Source organism: Crinia signifera, chromosome 12 (assembly GCF_055691185.1).
Source record: "Crinia signifera chromosome 12, ASM5569118v1, whole genome shotgun sequence".
NCBI lineage: Eukaryota > Metazoa > Chordata > Amphibia > Anura > Myobatrachidae > Crinia > Crinia signifera.
In genome coordinates this window covers 85,267,908-85,288,977 of record NC_139228.1, presented here as the reverse complement: position 1 = coordinate 85,288,977, position 21,070 = coordinate 85,267,908, and the positions used below count along the sequence as shown (strand labels likewise).

Genomic DNA, 21,070 nt, shown 5'->3' with positions numbered 1-21,070 from the left:
GGCAGATGAAACAGGTCTACAAGAAAAGGTTGACATGGAAAATGGTCGACATGAGTTTGTCATTAAAAAAAAAAATTTAAACCGTGCCAAAAGCATGACTGTGTTGACATAAACCACCAAAAATGTGAAAAGTCATGTCAACCTTTTGACTATGTCAACCGAATGCATATCTATCTTTTTCATGGGTTGAACTTTTGATTGTCGACCTCTTCACAGTCGACCTAAACAATCTAACAATCCACACCCGAATGGTGATCCGGACTGACGCAGGAACCCCGATTTAAGGCCAGAAGGCTGGCGCTGGAATCCCAACATCGATGAGGATGCAGGCGCTGGAATCCCAACATCGATGAGGATGCAGGCTCTGTAATCCCAACATCGATGAGGATGCAGGCTCTGGAATCCCAACATCGATGAGGATGCAGTCTCTGGAATCCCAACATCGATGAGGATGCAGTCGCTGGAATCCCAACATCGATGAGGATGCAGGCTCTGGAATCCCAACATCGATGAGGATGCAGGCTCTGGAATCCCAACATCGATGAGGATGCAGTCGCTGGAATCCCAACATCGATGAGGATGCAGGCTCTGTAATCCCAACATCGATGAGGATGCAGTCGTTGGAATCCCAACATCGATGAGGATGCAGGCTCTGTAATCCCAACATCGATGAGGATGCAGGCTCTGTAATCCCAACATCGATAAGGATGCAGGCGCTGCAATCCCAACATCGATGAGGATGCAGTCGCTGGAATCCCAACATCAATGAGGATGCAGGCTCTGTAATCCCAACATCGATGAGGATGCAGGCTCTGGAATCCCAACATCGATGAGGATGCAGTCGTTGGAATCCCAACATCGATGAGGATGCAGTCGTTGGAATCCCAACATCGATGAGGATGCAGGCTCTGTAATCCCAACATCGATGAGGATGCAGGCTCTGTAATCCCAACATCGATGAGGATGCAGGCGCTGTAATCCCAACATCGATGAGGATGCAGGCGCTGGAATCCCAACATCGATGAGGATGCAGGCGCTGGAATCCCAACATCGATGAGGATGCAGTCGCTGGAATCCCAACATCGATGAGGATGCAGGCTCTGTAATCCCAACATCGATGAGGATGCAGGCGCTGGAATCCCAACAGCCTGCATTCCGATCGGTACAGAGAGAGAGAGAGAGAGAGAGAGAGAGAGAGAGGTGTGGGGGAGATACAGAGAGGAAGAGAGAGTGGGGTGTGTGGGGGGGAGAGAGAGTGGGGTGTGGGGGAGAGAGAGAGAGGAAGAGAGAGAGAGTGGGGTGTGGGGGAGAGACAGAGAGGGAGAGATAGTGGGGTGCAGGGGAGAGACAGAGACAGTGTCACGAATAGAGTGAGACAATGTAAGTGAGAGAAAGTGTCAGTGAGAGATAGAGGCGCAACATCTTCAGCAGCCATGCTGTTGTTGGTGGGCAGGGTGAAGGGTTGAGTGTGTGGCCTTGGACGCAGCCCGTGCCTGGGTACAGTGGGGGCTGCGGGCCCTGGTAGCAGCCAGGGCCCCATAGCAGTGCTGCATTGTGGCAAAAATCAGAACGAGAACCGTTTACTTGTTCTTCCATTGTGAGAGGACATAATCCCATCCATGGACAGCGCTATTGGGGTTATTCATGTCAGACGACGCAAAACCATCAGAAAACAGTTATTACTTTTTCCGTGATCCCCAGTTTGATTCACAGGAAGTCGCCCCAGAGTTACGCAAACTTGCACAGATGTATGGGGGGGGGGGGGGGGATTTACTAAGGTGGGAGTTGTATCTGGGATGTTGCTATGGGCAACCAATCAGAATCGTATTTATTTAGCACCTTCTAGAAGATAATATATAGAGTATCTGACTGGTTGCCCATAGCAACATCCCATGTGAAATACAACTCTCATCTTAGTCAATTTCCCCCATGATGGTAAGTGAGCTGGGAATTGATTTGCAGACCTGTGTGGGGATTCCACTCTGGGCGACGGCTTTCAGCTCTGAATGAGGCCCTGGGGGAAATGTAATAGGACGAGAGATTCAGAAAGTGAGAGATTTGGTAAGAAATCTCCAGGGTTTTTAAAGCGCCAATCATTTACACTGCAAAATCTGGTTTTGCAGTGTGAATGATTGTCGCCAGGGCTATTTTTCAGCGGGCTCCAGCAGGAACTGAGGCCCTTATTCTAGTTCACTCTTTCTGACAAAATCTTTTTTAGATTGACAAAACCATGTGCACTGCAGGGGGGCAGATGTAACTTGTGCAGAGAGAATTAGATTTGGGTGAATCATTTTGTTTCTGTGCAGGGTAAATACTGGCTGCTTTATTTTTACACTGCAATATAGATCTCACTTTGAAGTAAAAGCCCACCCAAACCTAACTCTATCTGCACATGTTACATCTGCCCCACCTGCAGTGCACATGGTTTTGTCCATCAAAGAAAGATTTTGTCAGAAAGAGTGAACTAGAATAAGGGCCTCAGTTCCTGCTGGAGCCTGCTGAAAAATAGCCCTGATTGGCGCTTTAAAAAAAACCTGGAGATTTCTAAAAAATCCCTCACTTTCTGAATCTCTCATCCTATTACATTTCACCCATTATATTTGAACCAAACGATGGAATCAGCTTCTCTCGTCATTATAAATAAGAGGAATACATTGGTTTCTGCAGTAAAAATATTTTTTTTCATTTTACAAATACCTTTCTAAATAATAAAAGGGTTTAGTATATGTTGTCTGTAGTCAGTATCTGGGCAACGACACAGTAGACACAAGAAAGTAGGTAACTGAGATTACAATATGGTTAAAGTGCTATTTCTAGCATTTTAACTGTGCTATAAATAACATTTTAACCATGTTAAAGTTACTTTCCCCACACAGCTAAAATGCCGTAAGTAGCATATTCACCATGTCAAGAACCCAGTGCCGGTTGTCTTGTGGCTACGTAGCCACTGTCGACATAGTGTCTACAGAAAAACAGACCAAAACCGAATGATTTGGGCTCACACTGTAGTACATATGCCCCCAGCCCAGCGAGGAATGTCAGAGTGCAGCTAACGTGATAACAATAGCCTCCTCCTAGCAGCCTGGGCTTGGTCTGAGCCAGTTTATTTTCATGTATACGTCATATGCTGCAGTGTGTTCCTGAGATGACAAGCAGTGAAAGAGATTACTCACCTCCCCATTCTCTCCTCTCTCTGTGACTCAGGTACAGGGGGAGGGGGCTCAGGTGTAAAGTTTCACTTCCTGCTGATCTCTCCTGCCTGCAGCTCCTCTGTGCACCTGGCTGGCAGGTGAGGGGTTACGGGCTCAGGATACCTGGCCATAGGGAACACCCATTTCAGTTTCATCAGAAACCTACAGAGGACACAGACAAAGTGGGAGTGCTCAGGCAGGGTGGTCGAGGAAGAAGAACCCAGGTGTACTCCATTTTACCTATAAGGAACAAACACACTGCCATCCTGGTTGCTGAATGGACTGAACCCACCACAGACATAGAGAAGAGAAGCAGAAGGTTCCTTCCTGAGACCCAAGTGGACTTTGTTACCTGCTACAGAGAAATCCGGGATCTCCCTGGAAACCGTGAGTCTCTGGGATAGGAAGTATCCAGGGAAAGTAACTCCTAGAATTCATTTCAAAGGAAAGGAACACAGCAGCGTAACCGGCTGAGAAGTTCCTGTTTTCAGCCCAGCGTGGTTACTGCTTACAGATAATGCGTTGTTACAGGGCAGTCGCATAAGGATTTGGGCAGACACCTCAGACTTTGGTGCGATTTTTGTACGAGGGGCAGAATGCGGGTCCTGTGCGCCTTGGTGGCCCTCCTAGGGGTCTTAGAACTGAGCTGGGGGGATGAGAATCGAGAGGCCTGTCTGGACAATTTCACCCAGAGCATGCCAGACTTTGTGCTGGATCTGAATGACTCCATGAGCAGAGGAGCCACATTCCTGGGCTCCCCCAGCCTAGACCGGGGCAGGGACTGTGTGGCCGCCTGCTGCAGGGTGCAGGGCTGTAACCTGGCCATGTTGGAGTTGGTGGACGGCCATGACGACCTGATCAGTGATTGTTTCCTGCTCAACTGCGTCTACAAGCAGGAATTTGTCTGCCAGTTGGGTCCGAAGAAGGGATTTGCCAACTATGTCACCTTAGACGTCAGCAAGATGTTGTCACGCTGGAGGCAGGATCCAAACGAAGGTAACAATTCTCTTACTGTTTTGCCGTTTATGCCTACACAATGCCACCATTATTTTGTTGGCTTCTGGGTATTATGTTGGCGTTCTCCATGTCTACATTCAGATGCGAAAAAGGTCAACGGCGCACGTGTTAACATCCGAGGGGCCCCCTTCAGCTGAGTAGCACCAGCCAATCATATTACGTTCACTTGTGTGTCAGCAAATGGGTGACTCCTACTGCGCCATCTTCCCAGTTCTAGTTCTGAAGATGATACATAAAGGAACGATAGCAAAGGCTCCGACATGGCGCCAGAGCGTTAAATTTCACTGCGTAGCGCCAGCTTCCAAAAGATCTAACTGCATATGAAGATAGGAGGAGGAACCCGCTTGCCGACACACAAGAACATTATAATTGGGAAGCGGCGTGTTCGGGGGCCCCCTAGACCCCGAGGTCTATGTGCACTGCTCTCCTTGTCCCCATTATAAATACGCTTACGTGTTGACATGTTCATCCAGTCTACAGGGATGAAATGTTGACAAGGGTAGAATGTCGACAGTGTGCCGGAGTGGTAAGTCTATCCTAATGCCAATGATTGAGCCCCCCCCCCCCCCCCTGATGGAGCACCGGCAGTCTGAATTCTGATGTAATTTACTGACCGTCGGAATCCCGACTGTTGGCCGAGCATACCACACCCTTTACCAGGATAGTGCTGTCCAAATCCACACTGTCCCGTGAGGCCCTTTATTCTACTGAGTGGGATATTGGATGAGCAGGGTTCAACTACAGCAGGTACACACTATGCAATTGTCTGACCAATTTGCCAGGAATTGGGTACTCCGCTTGCTAATATTGCATAGTGCGTATCAGCAATGGTTTTGGCGTTTTGCCGATTAAACCAGAGAAATCGTGGTCACCAACATCACTCGGATGATCAGATTGCGTTCCGTTTGTACGTTCATACGCAATTACCAGAACATCACAAAGACATCTGTGCAATGTGAGTAGGTCTGAGGCTTCAACTAATCTGCAAATGAGCCATGCGGTTAGTGGTCATCACTGACATCACAGACCCTCCTCAAAAACACACACTGGACAAACTCCGTAAACGTCAGGTTTCCACCCCCAAACACCAGCTTACTGTCAGTCAAACTCCGGCCACATTGCGTTTCTGATCCATATGTATTTTCAGTCGCTTATTCCCCTTGTGCATTTGTTTGATAATCGCTCCATTTGCAAATTTTCTCATTCTCAATCCATGCTGAATATTTATTTTACTAATAGCTAGTCTGTAGCTGTGTTATTGGGTGGTCCACATTGCTGAAACATGAGATGAATAAATTGGCAGCTTACTGGACAGTGGCATGGACTATCCTCTATCCCCACACCATGAAATGAAGACATTTTTATTTTATTATTTTAGAGAATAAAAGTTTACAAGTCATTTAAAGGTGATTTTCTAAGGTATAGGTAGGCTGGGTCTTACAGTGGCGTCTTACTCTTCCCAACATGCGAGGGGAAACAGACTTGCAAAAAGTCGCATGGAAGGTTTTTATGGGGTGTCGCCCCAAAAAAAAAAGTGGGCATGTCCAGTTTTGTATGCACAGCAATTGTGGACAGATGCTGACACGCTTTGTGGATTTTTTGATGTCTGTGATTAAACCATCAATTAACTTAGTTGACATCAATACACTGCTCTCATTGTGCTGACAGCTGAAGCACTGGGTTACAGGTATGTAATGTTTAATCTAAAGCAGGGGTTCCCAACCTCGGTCCTCAAGTACCCCCAACAGTTCATGTTTTACACATACCTTCCAACTGTCACGATTTTAGAGGGACAGTCCCGATTTTCGGGTCCTGTCCCGCTGTCCCACCCGCGGCAGGCATTGTCCCGCTGCGGGGGGGTGACAGTTGGGAGACCCCCAATCTAGTAGAATAGACGCTGTGCGCATGCGCACAGCGTCTATTCTCGTATGAAAATGAGGTCGCGGCTAATTAGCATAAGCCGCGCCCTCATTTGCATACACCCCGCCCCCTTTTCGGGCGCTCGCGCGGCTTCGCCGCGCGAGTGTCCCTATTTCGTACGGACAGAAGTTGGGAGGTATGTTTTACAGGTCACCCGGCAGGTGCACTCGTTATTCACTGGCAATCCTGTGTGGAGAGCTGGAAAAAACGTGAACTGTTGGGTGTATTTGAGGACCGATGTTGGCAACCACTGATCTAAAACACAGGTTCTCAAACTCTGCTCTCAGTGCATGTTCTACATGTCTCCTCACAGAATCAAGAAAAATAATTAGCTCCACGTGTGGATATTTAAAAATGTGTCAGTGAGTAATGAGTGCACCTGTGCACCTTCTGGGTAACCTGGAAAATGTGAACTGTTGGGGTCCTGAGAACCACTGAAGGCAGTGGCGTAGCTTTGTTTTGGGCGCCCCCCGCCATTAATGGGGGGGCGCCCCCCCTCCCCACCCGTCCGACCCCCGTGCCCCCTCCCCCCATTGCCGCATTCTTAACTGTCCGTGCGTCCCGGCTCCCCTCCTGGCTTCAATAAATTCTATCCAGACGGATCACGATAAAATGGCCGCCCCCATACCGCAGACAGTTTCAGAGAACTGTCTGCTTTATGGGGCGGCCATTTTATTGTGGTGCGTCTCCATAGCATTGATTGAAGCCAGGAGGGGAGCCGGGACGCGCGGACAGGTAAGCATGCGGGGGATGGGGGGCGGGGGAATTACTATAGCACCGCAGCCCCCCCGGCACCCCCATATGCACAGCGCGACCGCGGTGCTATAGTTACACCACTGACTAAAGGGACAGTCAGTGATTTTACAACCCCCCCATTCCCCATTGCGGAAAAATACAATGATATCAGTACTCCTGTACAGCTTCAAATCAATACGGTATTTATAATAAGGTCCATATTCTGGAATAGTCTACAGGCACTTATTTCTGTAATTAAGAAATCTCTAGCACATTGTGGTCTGTACTTCAGCACTGATATGCAGAGTGGTACTGTGGAGTTTGTTTGCGCTTCCCAGGGTAGCGTGTGTTCCCACCGGAGTGTTCTAATTTCTACCCACAATACAAAACTGCAGACTTCAATAATGGCGCTGGATGCAGAAAGCTGTCCCATGTGAGTGGTCTCACATCTAGTTCCTGGGTACATCTCTGGGTAAAAGAGCAATTTGCTGGGAAAATGGCCCTAATACCACTTTCAGACAGAAATGTTGGTGCACCCCAGAGTTTACCTGCCATTTAAATACTCGTTTTGCTGGTCTCAAGTGTGCCCCCAGATCTAAAGATGCCCACACCAGTTTATTACGGTATATGTCGTATTATCGACCACACTTTGGTCGACAGGTTTCTAGGTCGACATGGGACAAGGTCGAAAGCATTAGGTCGACATGGGTTAGGTGGACAGGTCGGGAGGTCGACATGGGTTTTTTCACTGTTTTTTTGTGCCGACAGGCGGCATTTCATGCCCTACCATCCACTAGGGCATGGTGGGAGAATAAAATAGTATGCCGAGCGCAGCGAGGCACCGTGCCCGAAGCATCGCAAGCGAAGCTAATGATGCGGTTGACTTCCAACTGTGTCCATGTCGACATTCGGGTAAAAAAACCCTGAAAAAACCCATGTCGACCGAGACATCTGTCGACCTAGTTGCATGTTGACCTAATGACTGTCGACCTAAGTGTGGTCGATAAAACAATCCACACCCGTTTATTACAGCCACCACCAGTTCAACTGTTATTTACTGGTCTCTTCTTTTTTTCTGTGGGGACCAGTGTGTTTTTCCCTGTGGGTATCTCATGGTGTGCCTTGGCAATTTAAAATCTTGTTTGGTGTGCCGCCAGGTAAAAAGGCTGAAAATCAGTGTTCTAGAAGATAATAGAGAGTATCTGATTGGTTGCCTGTAGCAACCTCCCATGTGACATTGAACTCCCATCTTAGTAAATTTCCCCATAGAATCTACTCTCCCAATTCTCCTTTTAGTTGCCCTGCAGAGTTAATTAACACTTTTGCTAAACTCCTAAAACATATTTGCCTTAGTTGAGGCACTAAGGGCCTGATGTACCAAGCTTCAAAAAGTGATACAGTGGAGAGTGATAAACAACCAGCCAATCAGCTCCTACCTGTCATTTTTCAAACCCAGCCTGTAACATGACAGTTAGGAGCTGTTGGCTGGATGTATATCACTCTCCATAAGTGGGACAGCCAGCGCTTCTCTCTTTTCAACTTTATACCCAGTGTGCGGTAGGCAGGGGACTGAAAGTCCTGAAAATGAGGAACCAGAAACAGTCTGTGTGCAGAGGTTTGCACTTCCCAATTCAAATAGGAAAACGTTTGAATAGACTATGTTCCTGATCTCAGCTGCTTGTTATCGTGTCACTTATAGCAATCATATGTATTTTCTTTACCATATATGTACACACTATGGGGTTTATTAATACCCCTTTTACACCAAAATCCCTGATCTTCAAGCACAGGAGTTTTCAGGGTCGGACCCAGCTTCATAACCCATTTATACCCCTTTTTACAACAAAATCCCAGATCCGACCCGGCATTTGGAACGCGATCCCAAGCCAGGTCGGATCCGGGATTTTGGTCTGTTTACACTGCAGTGCCAACCCGCAGTGTAAACGATGGCGACACTTGAAGATGACATGATCTCAAAGAGCAGGGATGCCACCCTGGACACCACCCTGGACCCCGGACCGTGCACTCTAGCCCCCTTCTGTGAGGTAAATGGATGCCACGCACAGGCTTCCATTCACCTCCTCCCGACAGCAGCGGAGGCTGTGTGCGCCCCCCAGTCCATGTTGACCGCAGGACACTCCGGTCCAGAGGTCGGGCTTCCCCCATTTCTGTAAAAGTGAACCGGGTCGGATGACCCGTTTACACTGCCCACTACCCAGGTCCTGCCCGTGTTGCACCCTGGTCAGGACCTGATAGAAGTCCTGTGTAAATGGACACGAGTTGACCCCATTTACACTGCTGCTGACCCGGGTTTTTGCGGCAGTGTAAAAGGGGTATTGGGTGGGAGTTCTGCTGAAGATTGTGCTATGGGCAATCAATCAGATTCTGTTATCTTTTAGAAGTTGCTAAGTAAAAAAGAAGTAGAATTTGATTGGTTGCCCATAGCAACATGCATACCTCCCAACTGTCCCGCTAAACGCAGGAACGTCCCGATTTTTGGGGACGTTCCCGCGTATGTATTGGGGACTGTGACCGAGAAGTTGAGATGTGGGAAGCGTTCTTGAGCTTGGCCCCAGTTGCTCATTCCATAAATGTCGTTTACTGTTGTGTAACCCAGATAATACAAAATTCTTGGCTGCAGGATCCTTTGTATCCTTCAGTGTTAGACTGCCCTCACATAGGGCCTTATTCTAGTTCACTCTTTCTGACAAAATCCTTCTTAGATGGACAAAACCATGTGCACTGCAGGTAAGGGCAGATGTAAAATGTGCAGAGAGAATTAGATTTGGGTGAGTTATTTTGTTTCTGTGCAGGGTAAATACTGACTGCTTTATTTTTACACTGCAATATAGATCTCACTTTGAAGTAAAAGCCCACCCAAATCTAATTCTCTCTGCACAAGTTACATCTGCCCCACCTGCATTGCACATGGTTTTGTCCCTCTAAGAAGTATTTTGTCAGAATGAACTAGAATAACCCACATAGTACTGCACTGGGTAGATATATGGGGCAGTGATATGGGAGGAGAAGTGGCCCATGGCAACCAATGAGCTGCTCTGTATAATTTTATATTATGCAAATTATAGATGTTACTTCCGTGCTGATTGGTTGGCATCGCTCACTTCTCCTCTGGCTCACTTCTCCCTTATCACTGATTTATACATCTACCCCACAGTCTGATGATTGCACATGTGATGTAGCGCAGTGGGGTCTGACACCAGGACTAAATAAATTGTATTAGCCAACGTTTTTAATAAATATATATATAATATGGACCTCGTCTTGCGCTGGAGAGTATAAAATTAGCTGCTACTCCGATAAGACTCCCCTGTTAGTGAGAGTCTGGCAAAAGGTACAAGAAAAAGATGTTTTATCGGAGAGCACTGAGCTTAGTACCACCAAGTCACTTCAGTACAGATTTCTTACTGGATAAAACACTAATCACATTTATAACAACAATTCAATGTCCCCTTCCCGAATGAAACGTGGAATCCGTTCAAGGTAAAAGTTCTTTATTGAAACCCAACGCGTTTCGTCAGAACGACTTCTTCAGGGGTAAGACAGAGTATTTTAAATGTATGGTCTATTCAGCGATTAGAATTCATACAGGATAACGGTAAAATCAGTAGAATGTAAAATAGGTGAAAGCCAGGCTGGCTTAGTAATCGAATATAATTTGAGAGTTTTTTCTGTGGGAATGGACTCCATTCCCACAGAAAAAACTCGACAGGTGAGTTCAAATAAACCGGTTGGATGGAAAAGAAAGGGGAATCTGTGCCCTGACCGGAATGGATACTGTCAAGGTATCATAGATCCAGAATAAAAACACAAGCCAACTGCTGTAGGTATCAATGATCTAAATTCTGTGCTCCTCAATACCGTAGGTAAGGTACACGGTGAGGATTCTCCTCTAAAGGGATGAGTGTGTCTCAACAGTCAGAAGGCGAACCACATGAAATTTATCCTACTAGGATTATGTGTACTATTCAGTACGTTTTATATTATTTTATGAAATAAATTTTTTTAAATTTGTCATTATACATTTGTGTGTACACACATTCTGTGAAACTATCAGCGCACCTCTATACCTTTTTCTTGTCTTCATGTCTATTATATACCTCTGTTAACAGCGAGGTATCTAGAGGTGCTGCGAACCTTAGAGCGCAGACAGGGCCACAACCCCCCTTTCTTTTGAGATAGATATAGAGATATATATATATATATATTTTTTTTTTTTTTTTTTTTACTATACCTAAATAACGCAGCCAACGCTGTGGTGATACTGGCTGTAATGCAATTGAACTGCCACACCCAGCGAGATCACCCAGCATGATACATATAGACCAACTGATGGCAGATAGACATTAATGGAATTACACCTGACTGTACCAAATACAAATGCCCTGGTCATTTATTTAAAAGCGCATTAATACCAGAAAATTTATTGAGACCGCCGGGGATAACCGTCCCCAGTCTCATGATCCATCTGGCCTCGCACTTCAGCAACTTAGATCCTCTAACACCACCACGGAGTGACAGTGGGATGTGATCTATCATTCTGTACTTTAACTGAACTATACTGTGACCCGCAGACAAAAAGTGCCTGGCCACAGGCTGATCACTGGAGCCCTTTTCCAAAGCCTTTTTGATGGTGGAACGGTGAGCCACCATTCTCTTTAAAGGCTCGCTCCGTTTTGCCTATGTAGCTGAGGCCACAAGGGCACCCTATTTGATAGACAGTAAACTTGGTATTGCAGGTGAGGGTATGGTTAATGTAAAATGTTTTTCCCGTCTGGGGGTGATTACATTTTTTGCACCGGAATTAAAAACCGGCAGGTGGTGCAAGTGTATTTCACACAACCCAGAGCTCTAGGGCTAGAGCTGGAAGTATCTATAGAGCAGTTGGATTTAACCAGGGTGTCACGGAGGTTTTTACCCCATTTATAGCATGTTAAAAGTTTTGAGTTTTTTAGGGGAAGGTCAGAATCTGACTGGATGATGGGCCATAAATTCTTAGAGACACTGTTGATAAACAGGCTGGCTTGGTGATATGTATTAACCCATGGTAAGTAGGACGCATGCGTATCTATCTTTGGTTTGGGTACTAACAAAGAGTTTCTGTCCATGCTGGATACCCTAACATGAGCATCTGCAAGGATCTGAGGATCATACCCTCTAGCTTTAAACTTGTCCGCCATGGCTACCAGGGTGCCGGACGGCTCCCCGACAGTCGGGATTCCGACAGTCATTACTCCGACGTCGGAATCCCGACTGCTCCCTTGTGAGGGTCCACGACCCCCATAGAGGGAGAATAAAATAGGTGGTGAGTGCAGCTCGCCACCGTGCCCGCAAGGGGCTTCATTGCGCTCCCCCCGCTGTGTAGTCGGGATTCCGACATCCGACTAATGACTGTCAGAATCCCAACTGTCGGGCAAATATACCACACCCAGCTACCATTTGGCTTTCAGCTACTTCTGGGTCTGAATTGATGCGTTTGACACTCATTAATTGTGAATGCGGCAAACTGCGGACAGCTGACCTAGGGTGACAGCTAGTGAAGTGGAGTATGTTATTCCTATCCGTAGGTTTGCTATAAAGTGTAGTTGACAACAAGCCATCCTGATTGATGATGGTAACATCTAGGAGATTAATACGATCCCTACTAACAGAGTGGGTAAATTTGACAGGACTGGTCCCTTGATTATGCAATTCTACATGGGCTACAAGCTCTTCGACCGGTCCCCTCTAAATAAGGAGGAGGTCGTCTATATAACGTGTGCAGAAGAGCACACGGTTGGCAATGGATGGAACAGATATATATATATATACACGCCACATACACGCCACGTGTTTGCTCTTGTACTCTGCTGTCCCCTGGGACTCACTTGCTCCGGTGCCTTCAGGTGGGACCACTTGGGTCCAATAGTACAGACCTTTGGTAAATCGAGCGGTACTCAGTCTTGAAAAACGTAGGTACACTGCAAAAACGTGTTTAATGTAACTTCAACGTTTCGGGGCGCCTTTTTCCTTCGTCAGGATAAACACAAAGTGTCACACACAAGAAATATATAGACAAGACTTACCCCCCCCCCCCAATCACTGCTGCCCCTCCCGCTGCTCCGGGTCACCTGGCAGTGCGGCGCGATGTCCACTCGCCGTGTTGCAGTTTCCTGTTTCCGGCGGAACCGTGTCATCCTCCCCCTGCCGGTTCCCATAGCAACGTTCAGGTTAACAATCTACAATAAACACAAAATACTCATTAAACCTGCAATGTTATACCGTGACATAAACAATATTATGAAATGCATTGTGTCAGTGATTTCCTGCATCAGTGCTCATGTTATTTAAAAAGGCTGTTGTTGTTTTCAGACCTGGAAGACGGCTGCTATAGCATACCAAAGATATATATATATATATATATATATATATATATATATATATATATATATATATATATATATATATATATATATATATCTATATATATGCGGAGGGATGCCGGCACTCAAATCCTCTTAGTAGTAGGTACCTGGTGCCTTCACAATGCGAGCAGCAACGCTGGATACAGTCGGGGGTGTAGTGCGGCACTCAGGACGGTGTTAAGAAAGAAAACAGGAGCCAAACTTGACGTTGACGTTTCAGCCTTGAGGCTTTTATCAAAACAGCTAACATATATATATATATAATAATTATTATTATTATTATTATTATATAATTATTATTATTATTATTATTATTATTATTTTTACAGGAACATCGTCCCTGCAAAAAAATATATATAAATAAAAGCAGGGGCAATGTTCCTGTATGTTATTGATTGCTGATTTCTGGGTGGTGATTATGGCATACCAGCCACATACACGGGCAACCTCTGGACTCCGTCATCCTTCAGCAATCAGGACAGGTAGAACTGATTGTGGGGGAAACCTCCTGGGGAACTGTGGCTTTAGGATCACCCTTCCTCTGGGCATTAAGTAACAGGGAGGTGTTCAATACTTGCCTATAATTACCAATACTGGCCAAAGGTCAGCAGCTGCTGTGTAGACAATGAAGGAAAGGAGGAGAACACACTGTTGGTGGATGAACAAGCAGAGCAGCTAACTGTAAAGGTGCGTACACACGCGGCAATATGATCGCTGGCAATATATTGCTCAGCAATCATATTGCTCAGTGTCCCGTTTTCATCTGCGATCAGAGATGGTCGCAGATTAATATGTCACACTGCCGGGAGAAGAGGCAATGGAAGTCGCTGGTCGGAGGAGCATGCTCCTCCAACCAGTGACCATTCAGGGGCTGAAAACGGGAGCGCGCACTTGGCGATTTATTGCTGGTGCACACTCCCATCGCTGGCAATGTGGTCGCTCAGTGACCATATTTCCAGTGATATTTGCAATCGCCCCGTGTGTATGCACCTTAACATTGGTGTGCTTGTGTAGAGGGAGGAATCTATCTATACAGTACAACTAGCCGCGGGTGGAACAGTGGCAGATTGGCGGCACTGTTTGGGACAGTTAATAGTAATACATTTTGTTACGTACTTTTTGTATCTGATCAATTTTCCATTTTTTGTTTTTTTGTTCTAACTATCCTTTATATTAGAGATGAGCAGTTTGGACGAATGTAGGTTATATGGGAAGGCGGGGAACAAATGGCATGGGGGCCACAGCAACCCACCCCTGGTAGTATGCGGACTACGCCTCTGCTTTCCTACATCTCGGCTGTATTGTCTGTAATGTCTAATTCGACGTATCTAGTATTGTTCTAGTGTGTACAGCGCTGCCAGCCACTTGTGGCGCCCAGTGTCATAACTTGAAATTTTGTGCCCACTGCTAGAAAACTCTCTGAAGCCCCCTGGCAGTTCCGGGTAACACTATATGCGCTGTGCTTCCCGGACAGATACTAGAGGTCCAGTAGGGACCTCTAGCATCTCTATCCTTTTATGTGTCTCCTTGCATGCCTATTGGGAAATCCACCACTGGCTCTGAGGACTGCTTACTGGGGAGTGTGCTTCTGGAGCTGGGAACCAGTGCTAATCCAACACCCGTTGGTGACTCCATTATCTGCAGTAAATTACTGTAACCAATTGTATACTGACCATAGCAAGTGGCATAACGATGGTGAGAAACACTTTATATATAGGCCGCTGTCTGTACTCATACACACTCCTCTGCTATCCTGTATATCATTCACTGTTTGTATTGTATCCTTATCTGCATACTGTATGTACAGAAAACACCTGGACAGTGTCAAAGTAAAAGGATGCAGTGTCCTCTCCATGAATAATGAATTGGTTATTTCTGTGCCAAATTGAATGACTCATGATTTCGGCAGATGATGCACTGATGGTCAGACTAGGGGGTAATGTCTGTATGGTTGGGGAGTGGGTGTGAGGTGAGTGGAAGGAATGACTCATTGCATTGGAATGTCAATCAATAGTATCTATGATGTCACATTTGTTGTAGTAACTGTTGTCTATGAACGTGTGAATAATTATTGAGGGGAAGACGAAGATCAATCTGTTTATTCTTGATAAACTCATTAAGTCCTTGTAATACCTAAACCAATCACCCTTTAACCATCATTAAACTAATGACCATAAACCAATTAACCCAGCTTACCTCTTTATTCCACCATCCTAACAGCATATACACAGCTGAAACAAAGACGCGGACACAGAAACCGCTTGGCTTAAAGGTCACAGCGTTTTATTCAATTATAATGAACATTTGAGGTAAAGGTGACCAGGAGACTCTGCAATCTCTGTTCTAGCCTTATCCATGGTACCAAGCCCCAAAGCTGTACACACCAAGTGATTTGGCCAGGCGATTTAGATGTAGGGTAGCCAGAATCGCCCCGTCTGTGCACTGCGGGCGATTAGCGATGCACGGCGTAGCTATTGCCCAGCCAAATAGATTTGAATAGCCACTGTACACACAGGCTAAGCGGCTAGGGATATCAGCGGTCCTACGGCTTAGCTGCTTCTTGATTTTTGACTAAGCCAAATTGCTTGGTAAAAATTGCCCAACCCGAGCCCGTGTATACACCCAATAAGGATTGACTAAAATGACCCCCCCCCCCCCACTTACACCTATTGGCGCATTTAATGTCACAGAAGCTTTCGAACAAGATTTTGCAGTTTGTTTGAACTTTTCCCCATTCATTCTGTAGAGCGGTGGTTCCCACAATAAATTTTTATTATTTTTTTTGAATCGCTGGGGCAGATGTATTATCGTGCCCATAACGTTTTAGAAATAACGGGTCCCACTTCTCCTGCATAACGAGGAGAAGCGGGCACCCGTTGCAGCCTGATGTATTAAGCCCCCCCCTTGCCGATAAGGAGAGCCGTTCTGCTCTGCCTCCACAGCTCTCCTTATTGGTGCCCTGGCAGCCTTGCGCATACGCTTTGTAGCAGTGGTACTTGTGTAGTTTCACGGCGCTTGCCAAACTTTCTAAAAGAAACTCCATGCCAACGTGGATAGTTCATACCCCCACTATCCATGTTGGCATGGAGTTGTTTTTAGATAGCGTGGTGAGCGTAACGAGCCACCGAGCCCGTAGCGTGGGCGAGCGAAGCGTGCCACGCAAGGGGCACAGCTATGCTGGTGCAGTGAAACTACACAAGTACCGTAGCAATCAGCTCCTGCTCTCGCTATTATTGCGAGATCTCCAGCGCAACCCGGAGCCAGCAGCAGGGCTAGCATTGTCCCTGCAGTGGGGATAGGGTAACGCCCAGCCCTGAGCGATTTAGCGCCTAGGTAGCTTTAATACTTCACCCCTGCCACTAATTCCTTGGGGGGATTGCAGTGGACAGTCCCACCGAGCGTAACTCTGCAGGCTGTCCCTAGCTCATAATACATATTAAAAACATACCCCCCCCCCCCCCCCACAGTTAACCAGCGTTTAGTGCAGATATGCATGTAACGCTAGTCGATTCATCTGCTCTACTGTGCCGTAGACTATCCGAACTAGGCAAAAGTGTCTTATGGAGAATTTTTTTTATTTTTATTTTATTTTTTAACTAAAATGTGTTACAAAAATGTCATTCTACTGTTTAATTATGTGGTTAGGGCCAAGATTCGCCGGTCCTTTCCCCAATGTTTGGGGTTATGCTCATGGCACATGTGCAAACCCCTGGAGTGAACTCTCTCTCTCTCTCTCTCTCTCTCTCTCTCTCTCTCTCTCTCTCTCTCTCTCTCTCTCTCTCTCTTCCTCTCTCTCTCTCTCTCTCTCTCTCTCTCTCTCTCTCTCTCTCTCTCTCTCTCTCTCTCTCTCTCTCTCTCTCTCTCTCTCGTATAAGGGGATGCGTCTCTCTCTCTCTCTCTCTCGTATAAGGGGATGCGTTCTCGTACACATCACGATGCGGGTGGCACGGGCAGGGGAGCATCCGGCACTGCCGAGTATAAGCAGGTCTGAATCGTGCCCATAGTTTATCATTGTCAGCTTACCAGCTCTGTTTTTGCATTTATATTGACCTGTAATATTTTGGGGTAAATTTTCTAAGATGGGAGTTCTAGTTCAGGTGGGATGTTGCTATGGGCAACCAATCAGATACTATTATCACTAGAAGGTGATAAATGAGTAGATTCTGTTTGGTTGCCGATAGCAACATCCCATCTGAGATGGTAAAGAATGAACAAGTCTGTTAAAACTAAAACAACAAAAAAATCCTAATAAAACTTGTCGACTTTGTCACTGTCGGCCAGGTTCCAGACGACCTTTTTCTTGCGTCGATCTTAGGATAATGTCTATCTAGACATTGCCGACCATTTTTAGGTCACCCCAGCGAGATCTCCTATGCAGCCCTGAGGTGGCACCCCCCAGAGACCGTGCTGTCCCTGCTGTGGAACTGCTGTGGTCAAAATCAATAGCTGCCGGTGCAATTGACCTCTGCTCATAAGGAAGTAAAAAAGGACCTAGATTTAAAACCTGGAAATGGCAGAGAGTGACCAGGAAAACAGAGGGTGGCAGGGGCAGCAGTGCGACCTTTGTGAACTGCGTCTGCGACCAATGGTAGTTCCGCCTCTGTCCGGGCACTGGGCAGGGTACGGTACCTCAGTCTCCGCTCCTGCTGTATTTTGTATGCTATTATTTTTTATCAAACACTAACTATATGGTAATCTGTTCACTACTTATTATGCTACAGGAAAAACATGATGTGGTGTAATGTTGCACAACTCTGGTCTAGACATGTGACCTAAAAATAGTTTGCCACACAGTGGGGTTTTTTTTTCTTCTCCTTTTTTTTCCTTGAAAGTACCCTGGGTGCATGGTGGCACAGTGATCAGCATTGCTTCCACACTGCACCTATTCTAACCAGCGCCTTATCTGTGTTGATTAGCATGTTATCCCTGTATTTGCATTTCTTCACACAATCCAAAAACACACAAAATTTGGCCTGTGTGTGTTATCATGTGCTAGCTAGAACCACAGGGGAAACGTATCAAAAACGGAGGCTAAGCTGCTTAATAGCTAACGTTTGTGGGATGGATCATGAGGTCGACACAATTCACAAGGTCCATCAACCTTTTTAATGCGTCAACCTTTGCCATGTCATCCTTTTGCTTGCATCAACTTTATTTTGAATCAGTGCTGTACTCATACTTGTCGAGAACGGGACACGGGGGGGGGGGGGGGGGACATGTGGCCCTTCTAGCCTTTACTTGCTGCTCCCAGAAATTAGCAGACCCCTCCCTCTGCCGGATAAATACTGGCATTTGCGGCTCTTCGGGGAGGGGGTGGGGCTAAAATGACACAAATCACATAATTTAGTACCAACCCCTCCTCTAAGAGCCGCAAATACAGGGCAGCGACGAGTGGTGCTGCGCCCCCTCCCAAAACGCTGTGGGAGGGGGCGCAAATTCAATCTTTAGTCATGCGGCTGAGTTTAATAGTGTGGTGTCCAAAATTGTTGTGATTGTATGAAGCCAACTCACTGCTGGTCTTCCTCCTTTTTTTATTTTATTTATTTTTTATTTGGCCTTCAACTTTTTCAAGTATAATGTATTTTATCTAGGGATCCTGTTCTTGGCATGATTTGTTCTAAGTAAAAAAGGTGGCTGTCTTGAATTTGTGCTTCTAGGTTTTATTTTGTCTAAAACTCATTGATATGCAGCATGCCTACATTCTGTGTGTGACTGCTGCGGTATCTGCATACGGAATTGCTACGTTACAGTCATGCACAGAATATAGGCATGCTGCATATCTTTTTAATCTGCCTAAAGCTCTGAGGTCCTGGGTTCAATTCCCAGCAGGAACTAAACCAACACAAACAAGAGATTTATGAAAGCTTCCAAACCAACTAAATTGTTGTGTTGTGTGTTTTTTTTTTTACCAGCACTTTTAAAGTGAAACACATGAGATGATTGGTTGGTACTGGGCCAGTCATAAAGTGGAGAGTGGTAAACAGCCATCCAATCAGCTCCTAATGTAATTTTTCAAACCCAGTCTGTAACAGGACAGACAGCTGATTGGCTGGTTATCACTTGCCACTTTTTGAAGCTTGGTGCAACTGGCCCTTTATATCTATAGAAACTATGATAAATATGGGCCAAAAGGAGACCTTTTTACTTCATTATGTAGGCAAAATATAGAACAATATACTGTACATAAACATCATGAGGTTAAATAAAACCACATATAGAATATAAATTATCCTCAAGCAGCAGTTATCAGCACACTTAAATGCAGGTGAAAACTCCAGGAGGCAACGGAGATGCCTGCCTCTCGCTCCAAGCCCTGAATGGCACCTCCCTGTACAGCAGCTCCTGTGTGGTCCACAGCGTGATCCAAATGGGGCCGCTGCTCCTCCAACGGAGCTCTGTGGTGGACCTGCCGCCCCCTCGTTGACACACCCTCTTATTTTACTGGGGCTTGGCAGAGCTGTCGGCACACACACACACGCGCGCCGTTTTTATTTTTGCCTTTTTTGGGGGAGGGGGAGGGATAGGACCCAAACCCCATCTTACCTCCGGGACAAATGTTATATTGATCCTAGTAGTAATTAATCAGATTGGTAACACCAATATAATATAGATAGGCTTCATGTAATGATCTTGTTGCTATTGTAAACGTCCCATTTTAGTAAACTGATCCCGAAGACTTGTACACATGCAAACCACTACTACACGGAGATCCCTTCATTCCTCCTTCAAGCGCTCCCTCAAAACCCACTTCTTCCGTTTAGCCTATCCCTCCTCCTCCTAACCTATTTCGCTCCTCCTATCCTACCCCTCCATCTGTTCCCATCTGTTCCTACTTATCCTATTGTATTTAGTTCGTCCACCCACCTCCTTTAGTCTGGTAACTCTTATGAGTAGGGTCCTCCTTCCTCACGTACTCACCCTACCTCTTTACCTCACCTGTGCTCCTGCCCTGTTCTTACCTTCCTCTACTTCATCTTCAAGTCTCCTCGACAATTTCCACACCTACTTCAGAACTGATGCTGATTTTAGTTCTACAGCTATCTTTATTTTTCCTCTTTTTGTCCTTAAACAAAAGGTCCTGAAGCTTACCCTCCTCTGAGGGTCCTCTATATTGAGTGACTTATGTACTAAGCAAAGCAGGTTCTCCAGTAAGTCCGGGTTAAACTCCACCCCATCTTTTTCCTGGAATACTTCGCCTTCCTCCATCTCTTCCTCTGGCTTCCCAGAGGGGCCTGGTTCTGACCCTTCAGAGTCAGAACGCACTGCCCTAGGCCTCTTCCCTGAGGACTTGACGAACTCCTCTTTAGACATAAAGGTGTCTGCTAGCTCCGTTTTAAGCAATTTAACCAAATCAGTTATCTGTATAGATCCCATTTGCACCGAGCTCCTGCATTTGCTGCATTCAGGACCTGAGCATTTATCAGGTAATGCTTTATCACAGGATGAGCACTTCCTCTTGTGCTTAGCCTTAACTTCTCCTTTTTCTTTGCCAGTTTCAGACCTAGCAGAAAAAAACCCTATTTTAGGTATATGCATAAAAAGTTTTCCCTTAGGCAAAAAACCAGCGCTACTTCAATGTGGCTTACCCTGGCTTACTCGGCTGTTTTTTCTCATCCTCCATTACTATTTTTATCACAGACTCACTGTAACAACATGAGACCTCCGTTATAGGTAAGTACAAACACAACCAAGTCCCAGCAGCGCTGCTGCCTGTCGGGACCTTACCCCAGTCTGCTGGTATCAGGCACACGCTTTCCGCTGTCTGCACCTCCGTATGGACACAGA

The 21,070-nt window shown here is 46.1% G+C and overlaps 1 protein-coding gene across 1 annotated transcript in view; it reads left to right on the top strand.

Moving 5' to 3' along the window:
- The first annotated feature begins 3,129 nt into the window (after positions 1 to 3,129).
- The window catches only part of SPINT1 (serine peptidase inhibitor, Kunitz type 1), a 48,716-nt gene continuing 30,775 nt past the window's right edge, over positions 3,130 to 21,070 (top strand). The window contains exon 1 of the mRNA XM_083167768.1: positions 3,130 to 4,187. Within this exon, the coding sequence (XP_083023894.1) occupies positions 3,788 to 4,187 (400 nt within the window). The 5' untranslated portion in view covers positions 3,130 to 3,787. The remainder of the gene's footprint in view (positions 4,188 to 21,070) is intronic.